The sequence below is a fragment of the Strix aluco genome, chromosome 19 (genome assembly GCF_031877795.1).
Source record: "Strix aluco isolate bStrAlu1 chromosome 19, bStrAlu1.hap1, whole genome shotgun sequence".
Taxonomy (NCBI): Eukaryota; Metazoa; Chordata; class Aves; order Strigiformes; family Strigidae; genus Strix; species Strix aluco.
In genome coordinates this window covers 9,983,734-9,996,729 of record NC_133949.1, presented here as the reverse complement: position 1 = coordinate 9,996,729, position 12,996 = coordinate 9,983,734, and the positions used below count along the sequence as shown (strand labels likewise).

Genomic DNA, 12,996 nt, shown 5'->3' with positions numbered 1-12,996 from the left:
GGACTCTCCATTTGACCATCGACCTTTCTGATGTGTGTCACCAAGCCTTTCACTGATCTGCAACGAACTAAGCTGTTATTTCTGTAGTTGAATCAGATACAGGAGGACTGACAGCAGCTGATTGTGCATGGAGGTGCATGTTCTCATCCAGGAAACAAACACAGGCTACAAATAAATATACTATAAAATTAAGATCAATCTGATGGCATTTCCTTCCTCCCTTGCCGCTGTGACAGTTTTCTCTGTCCTGCTTTATTCCTAACGAAGTCTGAGGGACGTGGTTTGAATAGGAAATGTTATTATGCTTCACAGAGGAGTCCAGGGGCGGTTTTCTAACGCAGAGATCGTTATCAGCGCTCTTTGCCATTTCCAAAGATTTCTTGCCCTCCCGCTTCAACAAGTGACTCTGAAAATAAATAAAAGTGAGCAAATGGATGAATGAATGAATGAATGAATAAATAAACAAACAAACAAACAAACGCCTCAGCCCCGGAAATCCAGCGGTGCCCGGCACAGCCCAGCTCCTGCCAGTGTTTTCCCGGCTCTGAGCACCCGGACCCATCCCGGGCTCTGCTCGGTCCCTCCCGTCGCGGCGGGACCTGCCCCCGCCCGCCCCCCCCCCCCGGCGGGACCGCCCCGCGGCCGGGCACTGCCCACAACCAAGATGGCGGCGGGAGCGTCGGGCGGCGGCATGGCGGGGGGCTGCCGCCTGCTCCTGCTGCTGGCGGCGGGCGCGGCGGGCGGCATGCTCTACCCCCGGGAGAGCCCCTCCCGGGAGCGGAAGGAGCTCGGCGGCCTCTGGAGCTTCCGCGCCGATTTCTCGCCGGCCAGGGACGCCGGCTTCGTGCAGCGCTGGTACCGCCAGCCGCTCCGGCAGGTACCGCGGGCCGGGAGGGGGCGCGGGCGGGGGCTGCCGCTTCCCCGGGGCAGGGCGGTGCGGCAGCGGGGGGCTCTCCCCCGGGAAGGGCTCTCCTGCCAGCCCGGCCTCCCTCCTGTCCCGGGAGCACCGTTTCCCCCTTCCCCCCCCGCCCCAGGCTTGCGGGGCGGCTGCTCTTTGCCCCCCCGGCCCGCGCGAAGCGGCTTCCCGCGATGCAGAGGTTTTTCTTCGGAGGCTTCTAATTACCGCGCGGTCTCTGATGATGCCGCTTCTGCCCCAAAGCCCGACAGCGTTCGGATGAGCCGCAGCCGCCTTCAGCTGCGGTGGAAACCCCGGTGCGGCAGAAGCCAGGCTGGCTTTGCACAGCCTTTCCCCACGGCCAGCAGCACGGGAGAAACAAAAACGTGCCTGCAAAGGGCGCTCTTCAGTTAGTTATTCCAAAGTAGCTGAGTGCAGTTAAACAAGTTGTAGCGTAACTGAAATCCCTTAGGAAATTAACACCGTTACCTAAAAGGAAGAAGTTATGTATTCTGTGCATAAAATGTTTGTGCTCTTCATCGTTTCTATTTTAGCCCTTTGGCCATTTTTTTGCCAAATTATGGAAGAAGAGCTGCAAGGCACTATGCTGCTAGAAGTTTTGCAAAAAGAGACAGCCAGAGCAGAGGAATCCTGCACTATGCCCCCCGCAAAGGGAGACTTAGATGTGTACGTTCAACCTACTTTAGACAGAGAATCCCTCTGAAGGAGACGCACGTTATGGCCATCCCAGTCAAAGGTTATCCTGTATCAGAAACTAGAAAATCCACTTCACCATCCAAAGATTTTCCTGCTAGGGTTTTCTGATGTCTAATAAGGGTGCTGAGTTTCTCTGCAGTGCGGGTACGGTTCAGTGCTGAGTCAGCCGCGCGCATGATGCTCACCCCTGGGTGACCAGACCTTCCTCGTGCCGCTCTCCGTGGAAAGGCTTCCCTAGGAAAGGGGAAGCTGCTGCAGCACTGGTCTGTGCAACATCACGAGCACAGGAGGTGCTAAAAATGAACAGCTCTGTTTTGCAACATCGTCCGGTTACCTCAGTGTTAAATGAATTACAACGCTGCTGGCCTCTATTCCTTATATTAAAAATAAGCAAGTGAACTGACTCTACTGTAATCCAAAGGAATCTGTGTTGCTTTCAGGGAGTGGGAAAGGCTGGACTCATCCCAGACAGTCTCCACGGACCTGCCCTGGGGGATCTGGCCCAAAATGTCCGTGACTCTTGCCACCCTTCTACTACAGCTCCGACACCACAACACCAAACAGCTAGAGCCGTGCAGGAAAAACTACAGTTTGTGGGAAGTCCCAAGCTGAAACACAACGACCTGGGCATTTAGTTTTTCCCCCCTCACTTTTCTGATTCTGCTATATCAGAGCCATTAATAAAATCAGGAGGGGAAAAAGATATGAGCAGCTTCTTCAGGTAGGAACAGGCAGGTTCCTGGGCCTGGTCTTAAGCAGGACTTGTATAGGACCTGTGACAGACCACACCAGTTTCTAAACAGGTTTTTCCAAGTATTTCCGCTTGGCAAAGGGATTGTAGGACTGTCAGTGGAAGGGGACACCTCCAGCAGTACAGGTTGGACAGCCAAGACGTAAAATTGCTTTTTTTAAATGATCTGTTCCCTCCCTTTCTGTGCAATTCCTGCCAGACCGGTCCTGTGATTGACATGCCAGTGCCTGCCAGCTTCAACGATATCACTCAAGACCCCAGCTTGGAGAACTACATCGGCTGGGTTTGGTATGAGAAGGAGGTGCTGCTTCCTCTCCGCTGGCTTCAGGATGACCTCAACACCAGAGTGGTGCTCCGGTTTGGTAGTGCCCATTACTACTCCATTGTGGTATGTCCATGTCTTTCCAAAATCATGCTGCACTAAAATCTGTCCCGTGACTTCTTCAGCAAACACATCTCTGCCTAGATGTTATATCCGGTTGCTATTTTCTTAACGCTTGGCTGGTTTCCTCCAGTCAAGAACTTGGCCATGCTTCCCAAGCCTCTCTTCTCTGAGCCTCCAGTATCAGGACTAGTAACTAAAACATGTCCTTGCTACAGGATCTGCCCAAAACAATGTCTCTCAGTGACACTTGCTTCTATGTGACCCACACCTAGCTCCCAGCAACAGAAGGGCTGCTAGGTTGATCCCTCAAGGAGTAAGAGCCCAGAAGAAGGTTCAGTATTACTGGGAATCCTGACTGCCCTTTGCTGGGCTCCTTCCCTTCTCCCTGCTCTGCTTGCTACAAAAACCAAGTAACTCTGCTGCTTGGCCTCACGGGTGTCTTCTCTTGCAGTGGGTCAACGGAGTGCAAGTCATGGAGCATGAAGGGGGTCACCTCCCTTTTGAAGCAGATATAAGCAGTGTCATCCAGGGCAGCCCAGGGATCCCCTGCCGCATCACTGTCGCGCTCAACAACACTCTGACACCCCATACTCTGCCTCCGGGGTCAATTCAGTACATGAATGACAAAACAAGGTGAGTTGCTAAAGCGCTGGGCTGCTGAGCTTATCCCAGGGATGAGAGAATGGGAATTTATTCAGCTGCTGGTTCATAAGACCCTCCAAGCAACTTCCAAAAGCATGGGATTGTATTTATGGTGAAACTCATCAGCTGAGCAGGGAGGAGTTCAAGCTTTGGTGTCATGAGGAATCTGCACGGAGTCATTGCGTCTGTTTTATACACAGGACGCTGAGGTTAAGTGATTCGCCAAGTTGAATCAAGGGCAGATTTGAGAAGCTTGAATTCAGCTGGAAACTGCAAGTACCAGCTCTCCTAAAGGACCAAACCTCTTCAGGCACTAGATATTTGTCAAGTGGTAGTCCCCTTCAGTGTGGCAGCAGTAGCACTACTGAAAGATAGATCTGTCCTTTTATAAAGACTATTTTACCAGCTGGCATCTATTATTACATGACTATTTTACATTGCTAGCATCCATATGCTGCCGTTAGTCCTTGTGTAATGAAACATAATGCAGCCATTTCTCCTGTCTTGCTCACTCAGGTATCCCAAGAACTATTTTGTACAGAACATCAGGTTTGATTTCTTTAATTATGCTGGAATCCATCGCCCGGTTGTGCTTTACACCACTCCTTCTGTCTACATAGATGATATTACTGTGACAACTACTTCATCAGAGAGTGTTGGTAGGTCCAGAACAATTACAGCAGCTACCTCAGGCCCCAAATGGAAATGACAAGGGCAGCAGCAAAAATACCCTGCAAAAGTTTGATTGAATTTGTTTCGTAGTGGCTTTCTCTTCAACCTGAGCTGTTCTGTTGCACAGGTCAGCAGCTGCAAGAATATGGTAAAGAGTTCAGAAGCAATAAGAAAAAAAGTGCTTGCAGGAGACTGCTGTTAAGGTGAAAGGATGATCAGGTGTTTCTCAAAGTAGAATTTCTCAGTAAGGGCAATCTTCCTGCCACTTAAAGCAGGATTATCTCTAAGAAACAGAGTTGTGTGATACACAAATCTTTCTGGAAACTTCTGGACCTCAAGACAGACAGGTCGTGCTTCTTACATTCAATTCATGCCACTCTGTTGTTGTTCTACATCTCCCTCAATTTTTAATGCTGCTGTATGTGAAAACCCTTCAACGTTTCTTGCATATATTTTTCCTTTCGCAGCAGTCTCTGATTGTCTTTTGTTTCCTTTGAACCAGCAATGGTGCAATACCAGGTGTCGGTTGTTGGCAGCACACTCTATTCCTTGTCCCTGAGTTTACGTGACCAAGAGGGGAAGGTGGTTGCTACAGGCGATGGGCCAGCTGGAGAGCTAAAAGTCCTGAACCCACATCTTTGGTGGCCTTATCTGATGCACGAGAACCCTGGATACCGCTATTCCTTAGAGGTAACAGTGACATTTCTTCCTTTCTGTGTGCATTCCCTCTGATGGTCTAATAGAGTTAAGGAACTGCCATATGGCCCATCTTCCCTACTCATCTTCTCCCACGGATCCTGTTCAGGCAACCAGAGTGGCATTGCTAATCATGCAGTAATCAAATCAAGCTTTGCCAGCTTCCTGGGTGCTGAACTGAAAGGTCTGTCAGCGAGAAGAAAGGCATGCCTGGAGCACGTGCATGCACACCGAGATGCTTGCCCTTCACATTTAGGGTCAATTCATGCCCTGCAAAAGGACTGTTGAGACAATACAGGGGAGGAGGTATCGTGAAAGCTGAGAGTAGAGTCTCTGAGGATCAGGCTGCTGACCTTCCACATGCTTTGCTACGCAATGAGCTTTCTTCCTACTCTGCAAGACAAGAATTCAGCTTCAATAGCACAAGCCTGGAAGACACTGTGTGAGTTAAGGATGAGTAGTGATGTTTAGGTGCAGAAATTAGAGCAGATGAGCTGCTGTGAGTTTCCAGGGGCTCAGGTTCATATCTCTTGTGAGCAGATGACATTTCAGTCATTGCCTGGTATCAAGGTGCAGGGCAGGAGACGTGTACTACTGTCTTGCCTAGGGGGATGAAATGGCATGAATGAATAATGGGAAAAGACACTGAAGCTCTTAGGGTGAACAAGCCCCAGAAGGGTCATCCAGGGTTCATTTCCCATCCTTCAACCTCCCCAGCTTGGATTTCTATTTTCTGTTAAGTCAGACCTTGCTCCTTTCCTGAGGACCACAAGAGGTGGCTGGAGGAGCGGGCTGTGTGCCGAGGCAGGGCTAGGAAATGGATAGGAGGTCAAGGTAGCCCTTACAGACAAGGGGGAGGGAGGACCGGGCATCCTTGCAAAGCCCATCATGTCACTTGTGTCTCCCCCTTGGAAATTCAGGTGAAAATGCAGACACAGGCAAACGGGGCATTGCTGGAGGATGTGTACACGCTCCCGGTCGGCATCCGCACCGTCCATGTCACCAGCACCCAGTTCCTCATCAACGGCAGGCCCTTCTACTTCCATGGCGTCAACAAGCACGAAGACGCGGATGTAAGTGTGTGGCACCTGCAGTGGGGGCACCTAATGGCACCTTGGTTCATGCTGCTGAGGCAGCACCCACTCTTGACTTCCCTCTCCACTCCACGGGGCCATTTCCTCACACCCTTCTCCCAAGCTGGGAGCTGTTGGGGGGAGCTGGGGTGAACTTCTGTCAGCATTAAAGGGGCACCATGCCCAGCCTTGCCGTTGTCGTAACATCCCTCTCAGGGCTCACAGGCAAGCCCGTGTTTGCTGGCAGAGGATCTAAAATGACCCTCCGGCCATGGCTTCCAGTCAGAAATAGCAGCTCTCAGGTTCCCCACCCTGGAAAATGCCGGGAACAAAGTCTGTGGCGGGGGGGTCTGAGTGGTGGCGGAGCTGCAGGGCTGAGCCGCTCTGTCCCTGCCCACACTGCCTGCCAAGCCACTCACCTCAGGAGCGGCGGGCACGGGCTCTCCTCACGGGCAGAGTCCTGCAGGTCGGGGATCCTCCTTCACCCTGTCCTCCCCAGCCCGCCTCATGGGTAACACCAGAGGGAGGGAGAGGGAAGTACCTCCCCGAAATGTCAGGCAGCAGCAGTGCCGGCAGCTTGACTGCAACCTCCATCCCCTCTGCTTCTCCAGACAGCCAGGGTCTGAGTGTGCCTGTGGCAGTGCCCCTCAGAAAGGCAGACACTGCTCGGGGAGGTGGAGCAGTCAGCTAGGAAGGGTACCTGAGGCTGGAAACGCTCTGGGAGTGAGCAGGGAAGCGGTGGTGCCCTGCTAACGGGTGAGGAGAAGCCTCAGCCTGGCAGTGTGACAGGGTGCCGTGTCTCTCTCTCCCCCCCAGATCCGTGGCAAAGGCTTCGACTGGCCCCTGGTCGTGAAGGACTTCAACCTGCTCCGCTGGCTCGGGGCGAACTCTTTCCGCACCAGCCACTACCCCTACGCTGAGGAGATCATGGACCTGTGCGATGCCTACGGCATCGTGGTGATCGACGAGTGCCCAGGAGTGGGCATTAAAATGTCGTAAGCAATTGCTCGAAGGACCCTTCCCCTTCTCTTTATGTTCATCCCTGCCACACAATCCCCCTCCCGTCCCACAGCGCCTGTTGTCCTGATAATGGAAGTACTTTGCTCTTATTTGGAAATCAGCCTGTTGCGCCACGTGTGCCTGGTGAGGTTGGGCAACCGGAGGGCGTTTTGCCACGTGGCCATCACGTCATTCAGTCTGGCTCAATTAATGAGCCCAAACCACAGCCCTGAACTGTGCAGCAGGCTTTGGGGTAGTAGGGCAGAAGCCATATTCAGTGTCAAGGCTCAGCTGTGGTTATACACCCCAGAGGCTTGAGTTTTCACAGGGAAAGACAAAGGGGATGGATTTTATACCCTCACCTCACCCGGTCTTGCTTCCTTGTGTCTTTAAGCGAGAGCTTTGGGAACAAGTCCTTGCAGCATCATCTTGTTGTGATGGAGGAGCTGATCCGCAGGGATAAGAACAGGCCATCAGTTGTGATGTGGTCAGTAGCCAACGAGCCGGCATCGGAGCTGCCCCCAGCAGGTTACTACTTCAAGTAAGTGCATCTGCTTTTACAGAGAGCTGAGGCTTGAATCTTGACAAATGATGCATCTTCTTCCTTTGGGATGGCACAGAGAAGTAGTGAAGAGAGGGCAAGCATTTTTTTGGGAACCCTGAAACAGTACCCACAGATACAAACTAAAAGTGTAACTGCTGCATGCGTTGAACTGATGCTCAGAACCACACAACACTCTCAACTTGTTTCTGAACCAGTAAGGCTCTGCAAAATTACCATGAGTCCACTTGGTCTGAGCATCTCTTCTTGACCTAAGTAAGGGTCAAGCAAAAGCAGACCTGATGGGAACAGGATATTCCTTGTTACCAGTGGAAGATGAGTGCTAAATTCTTTGAAAATTGCAGCAAAGCTGTAAAATAATTGGCCTTTAATTCTGAAGATGAGGTTCTTCAGTTAGTGCTAGTTATTTGGTTGGCAGGGGATTGTGACACCTCACTTCAAAGCCACTGCTTCGAGTCCCCACAGACTCCTTGGTTTTATTTTTAAGAGATTTAAGCTTTGGATAGCCAAGAGTCATCTCTCTAATGGGGTAGCAGACTGACACTAGCAGCTGTAGGTGCATTAAGATGTAACTGTAAATTTTCATTCTTCAGAATGATCCATCACCCTCCTGCAATGTCAAGGTAGCAGCAGAGCTTGACCTTCCCATTCTCTCTTATCACTCTAATTTGGAGTTTCCTCAAAAGCAGCCAACCTGTGACTGCTCTGCCTGCTGTGGTGCAGGGCTGGGGCCTCATGCTTTTGCAGGAACACAGCTCAAGAGTTATTCAGAAACCTCCCATTACCTTTCTTACTCTTTTGTCTTCAAAGTCCCTGTCCCTTTTCCAACATCTAAGCTGCTGGCACCAGCAGACAAATTAACATGTCCCTGTTTGGAATGCTTCCACTCTGGTCCTTTTTCAGGTGGGATAGCAATCAACTTTGTGGCAGATAGTCTCCTTGACAAGATACTTATACTCCTACAGAACTGGCTAGAATTGCTGGCACTTTATAGCAGATGATCACTAAGCATCCTGCAGTATTTAATTAAAAATGTCTGCTAAATCAAAAGCAGTTCCAACTGTTGGGAGGGGGGGGGGGTGGAAGGACAGAGAGATTGGGGAAATGGGGCTGTGCTTCTCCAGAGTGGTGTTGAACTCTTGCTTTACTGTTTGCAAACAGGACAGTGATAGCTCACACTAAAGCCCTCGATCCCTCCAGACCAGTAACCTTTGTGACAGATGCCAATTACGCTCTTGATCATGGTGTAAGTTTACTTTATTTTCTAGCTTTTTTTAAAATCCATACATCAAATTTCTTCTTGTCATTTGTTTTACAGTCCTTTTCCCCCCGCCTCCCCAAGTTTACTGGAGGTATTTAACAGGGAGAGGCAGAAGAAAACTTACATTTTTGTTTCTAGTATAAAGCACCTTGTCCTGTAGTTGTAGTCCAGCTGAAAAAAAACCACCTGTAAGAGAGAACACTGCTTTGTCTTGCATGAAGTATGCAGGATCAGACCCCTGGATTCCATTAACATTGTCATACTTTGCTATTCCATTGGTTGTGTTTACTGATGCTCAGGATTCTCACTTGCAATTAAACCAAAGCTTAAACCTCTTTAAAAATGCTAATGTCCCTTCTGGAAGTCTAAATGAAGGAAGCTTTGCTTTAATTCCTGCTTTAAACTGCTCTAGATCTTATTTGGCAGATGTCTGTTAACACTGAATAATCTAAAAGCTCTTCCAGCTTCATAATTAAAGTCCTAGAGCTGCATAAATAGCCAACATGCACTTTTCTTGCATGTCTGTGCCTTAAGCTGGCCACAGCATGAACCAAGGATCTTTAACACGCATACATTTGTTTTTGGAGTAGTTCCTATGCAATTTCTAATTTTTTTAAGGTGGCTTTACAAGATTTGTCACTACTGTACAACACTTCTAGCAGGCGAGTGTGTAGGTACATGATACCACCCCATCCCTCTTACAGGTTAATTCTTTGTATTTCTTTCAAGCTGTCCTACCCTTGGCAGAAATGGCCTTCTGTAACTGAGAGGTCTGTTCCTCGCCACCCCAGGAAAATAAAACTGCTGGCCTTAGTTTTGAAGGAGCCCAGCAGGGATCTGCTCTTGGATATCACTGTTTCATCAGGCGCACACACACACACACACACAGACTCTGACATCCCATCCCCACGAGCGTGTTCTGACTAGCTTGAGGAGACACAGGAAAACAAAACCAAAGAACAGATCTCATACGCTGCTGTGATATTAGAACTTTTTTCTTTTATTACAAAACATGTTAAGAGAACATTGAACAAGTTACATACAACATCACTTTATCTTTAGTGGGCTTTGTGCCCTTTTATCATACTGTCCATGTGGTAGAAATGGCATAGAACTTGCAGAATGCTTAGTCTTAGTATTGCACCATCGATGCACAAATTTAGTTGCTAGTCAAAATATTTGACCACTAACTTGGTAATCACATTCCAATACTCAAAAAGTACATCTAAAATGCACCAGCAAGCCAGAGACATCTTGGAAACTCAAAAGCTTCTAATAAACCTGAGGATGAAATGGGTTGATCTTGTCTCTTTGCTGTGACTTCCTAAGTCTGTAAGAAAAACGCCAAATTAATATGCTATTAGCTTATTAAATTTATCCTGCTTTCTTTGTGGGAAAGATGTCATGTTGGGAGGGCCTGACTGATTGGGGGAAAAGACTTTATTCTATGCGTAATAAAACTGGATTCCATGAAGTGAACCAAAAGGAGGATTTAGCTTTATGAGTGAGTTGTCTACTTTGAGCTCTGTGACAAAACACTTTCACCTTTTTGTAGGCTCCTTATGTGGATGTAATTTGTGTAAATAGCTACTTCTCCTGGTATCACGACCCAGGCCACCTGGAGGTTATTCCACTACAACTCACAACACAGTTTGAGAACTGGTATAAAACCTACCAAAAACCCATTATCCAGAGTGAATATGGAGCAGACTCGGTTCCTGGACTTCACAGTGTAAGTGTTATAGATGCCCTAGATGGAAAAAAAGCACTGCTCTTCTTACAGAGTCAGCAAAATTTAACTAGAAAGAGATGGGTACCATTAAGCCTGACTTGTGAGTGGCAAAAGACTCCAGAATTGTAATCCTGCTCCACTGAAATCCACTGAAACCTTTGACTAAAAGCACTGAGCCCTCTAAAATCTGTCCCTTGGCATTTATAGAAAATGCTTAATTGGAAGAGAGGACACTGGAGACTAGACATTCATTTCATGATGCTACCCTGCACAGAAGGGGGTGGCACTCCTGTACCTGTAGTGACAAAACACCACTACCAAGCCAAACCACAGATTCCCCCCCAGGGGTATCTGGCATTGTGTTCGTATTTTATGTGCGTTTCCCCTTGTAATTTCAGTAGTTGCTAATTGTCACTAAATAGCCATTCTTAATGAAGCAGCAATGAAAAGACCCAAGCAACTGTAAAGCTTGTCTTCAGGAAGCAGGTCCCCAGTAAATAGGAAGTTAACATATGGAGCCTTTGCTGAGATTAACTGTCACCTTCATTCAAGGCCACCTCTTCTTTCTGGCTGCAGGATCCACCTCTTATGTTCAGCGAGGAGTATCAGAAAGCTATGCTAAGAGAGTACCATTCTGTTTTTGACAAAAAGAGGAAAGAGTATGTGATTGGGGAGCTTATATGGAATTTTGCTGACTTCATGACTAATCAAGGTAAGCGTATATTCTAAACAACTCTCCATCCTTCTTGCATGGTTTATGACACACAAAGAATACTGTGCTGTAGGGTGGGACAAAAGGGCCCTCTGCTTACCAAGACAGAGCATAGCTGGTTTCTGTGACAAAGTCCAGCATGACCAGAGCCAAGAGGGAATGTCCTGCCTGCACTTAATGCATCCTCTCTCTCCCACTTGAGCTCCTAGATGTCCCACTAGGACATGAGACAATGTGCCAGGGCAGAATGCAAGGGAAGCTTGTGAGCAAACCCAGATTATTTCTATTTCTTGGCCATCCTCAATTCAGTCAGCTGTTAGGGATGTGTCTCACTTGCTTCATATTTCATCTACAACTGCCCTTAGTAACAAAGCACCTTAAATAATGTATTACTAACTTGGTATAGAGGTTTAGCAATAGAGGACCAGATGCCACACTGGTAGACAACAGTCTATGATGACACTCCATCCACAATTAATAAATCAGTGCATTTGCAAAGTATGGGGCATTACTTAATTTACAGTGCAGACAGTCACACAGAAATTAGATGATTACAACTCAGAAGGAGACCTAGTAAGGAACCGGTTATGCATATGCCACCTGCAGTGAGTTAGGGTGGTGAACAGTCAGTGTTCATTTCAGGCAGAGAAACACCATTCAGAATAATCTGGAGAGCACCAATATAAGCATTAGAAAGCTAAGTCATCGCAGAGAAGCAGTCAGAAAAATAATACCGTTTTCAAATAGGAGGATGGAGAAAATGTAGTAGACAAGTTCATATACACGTATGCTGTTCCATGTCTCTGCATGTTGCAATCATCTCTTCTAGTTTCCTACGAAAACTAAAACAGGCAAAAAGGCTGTAGACACCACTAAAGGACAGTACAGTCAAATAGCTAGCAATCAACATTTTCACCATCAAATTTCAAGGTGGAAGTAATGGCAGAAGGAATATCTGCTCTAAATATAATACTGATCAAGTTAACGGGCACACCTGAAACAACTGTCAACTTACCAGTTGTGAATACAATGAATTGCAGCTATATTGCTCAGTTACATCAATTAATCTTGCCAAGATGACACAAGTTACATCTGCCACGTTCCCCACTGTACCTGACTATGTGTAGAAGAAAGTGCATAGGTCTCTTCCTCCTAACCTGATTTAGTACATACATTGTAACAGTTCACAGTAGAGGATATAAGAGCATTTTACATATACTTGCTTTATTTTATAACTTCTCTACAGGGACCACACGTGTTTTGGGGAACAAGAAAGGAATATTTACCCGCCAACGACAGCCTAAATCAGCTGCATTTGTCCTTAGAGAAAGGTACTGGAAGATTGCAAATGAATCAAGCTGTCTTCCTCCTATAATAAAATCACATGCCCTCTTTCTGAAATGAAATCAAGAGGTGTAATGGCTGGGTACTACGCTGAACTTGTTCATTAAATTTGTTTAAATAATATTTATGTCTGACTCAAGTCTTGCAAGTCTAATGCAATTTCTAGTCCACCTGAAGTAGTTACCATGATACAAAGCAGATCAGAAACGCTAGTTTCCTATGCTTAGCCATGTCTGTAGGCTTCCTGTCTCCAGGTAGTAAAATGAATATTCAGAGTTTCAGGGAGCTGAAGTTAGAGATCCTGACTGAGGTATCTTTTTATGGCAAAAAAATAAAAATATTACATGATACAAATCAATGCTGAAGACTTAAAAAATCCAACTTACTCTAAATAAACATCACATCCCTCCAATGCAATTGAGGTTTTCCAGTTATACTCCCCTAACAGTTACACTACTCAGATCACAGCAAATTGTCCACAGGATTACCAAACAGCACAATTTTAATAGCTTCTCACGCTGGAGAAGAATGTATGTGGCTGGCTGAGAAATTCTG

The 12,996-nt window shown here is 47.4% G+C and overlaps 1 protein-coding gene across 2 annotated transcripts; it reads left to right on the top strand.

Moving 5' to 3' along the window:
* The first annotated feature begins 664 nt into the window (after positions 1 to 664).
* Positions 665 to 12,564, top strand: GUSB (glucuronidase beta). Of its 2 annotated transcripts, XM_074845700.1 has the most exons (12): positions 665 to 877; positions 2,563 to 2,751; positions 3,200 to 3,381; positions 3,907 to 4,049; positions 4,565 to 4,752; positions 5,679 to 5,831; positions 6,648 to 6,826; positions 7,225 to 7,371; positions 8,554 to 8,638; positions 10,209 to 10,385; positions 10,962 to 11,097; positions 12,344 to 12,564. In XM_074845700.1, the coding sequence occupies exons 1-12, from the start codon at positions 665 to 667 to the stop codon at positions 12,499 to 12,501; spliced, it is 1,950 nt and encodes a 649-aa protein (XP_074701801.1). In that variant the 3' UTR covers positions 12,502 to 12,564. The 2 variants fall into 2 exon arrangements, with proteins under 2 accessions (XP_074701801.1, XP_074701802.1); XM_074845701.1 differs by lacking the exons at positions 665 to 877; positions 2,563 to 2,751; positions 3,907 to 4,049 and having other exon boundaries at positions 3,235 to 3,381.
* The last annotated feature ends 432 nt before the right edge of the window (positions 12,565 to 12,996 follow it).

Coding starts and splice junctions, on each gene's coding strand:
- GUSB (XM_074845700.1), top strand. CDS start 665: ATGGCGGCGGGAGCGTCGGGCGGCGGCATGGCGGGGGGCTGCCGCCTG. Junction 2,752..3,199: donor CCCATTACTACTCCATTGTG/GTATGTCCATGT, acceptor CTTCTCTTGCAG/TGGGTCAACGGAGTGCAAGT. Junction 7,372..8,553: donor CCAGCAGGTTACTACTTCAA/GTAAGTGCATCT, acceptor GTTTGCAAACAG/GACAGTGATAGCTCACACTA.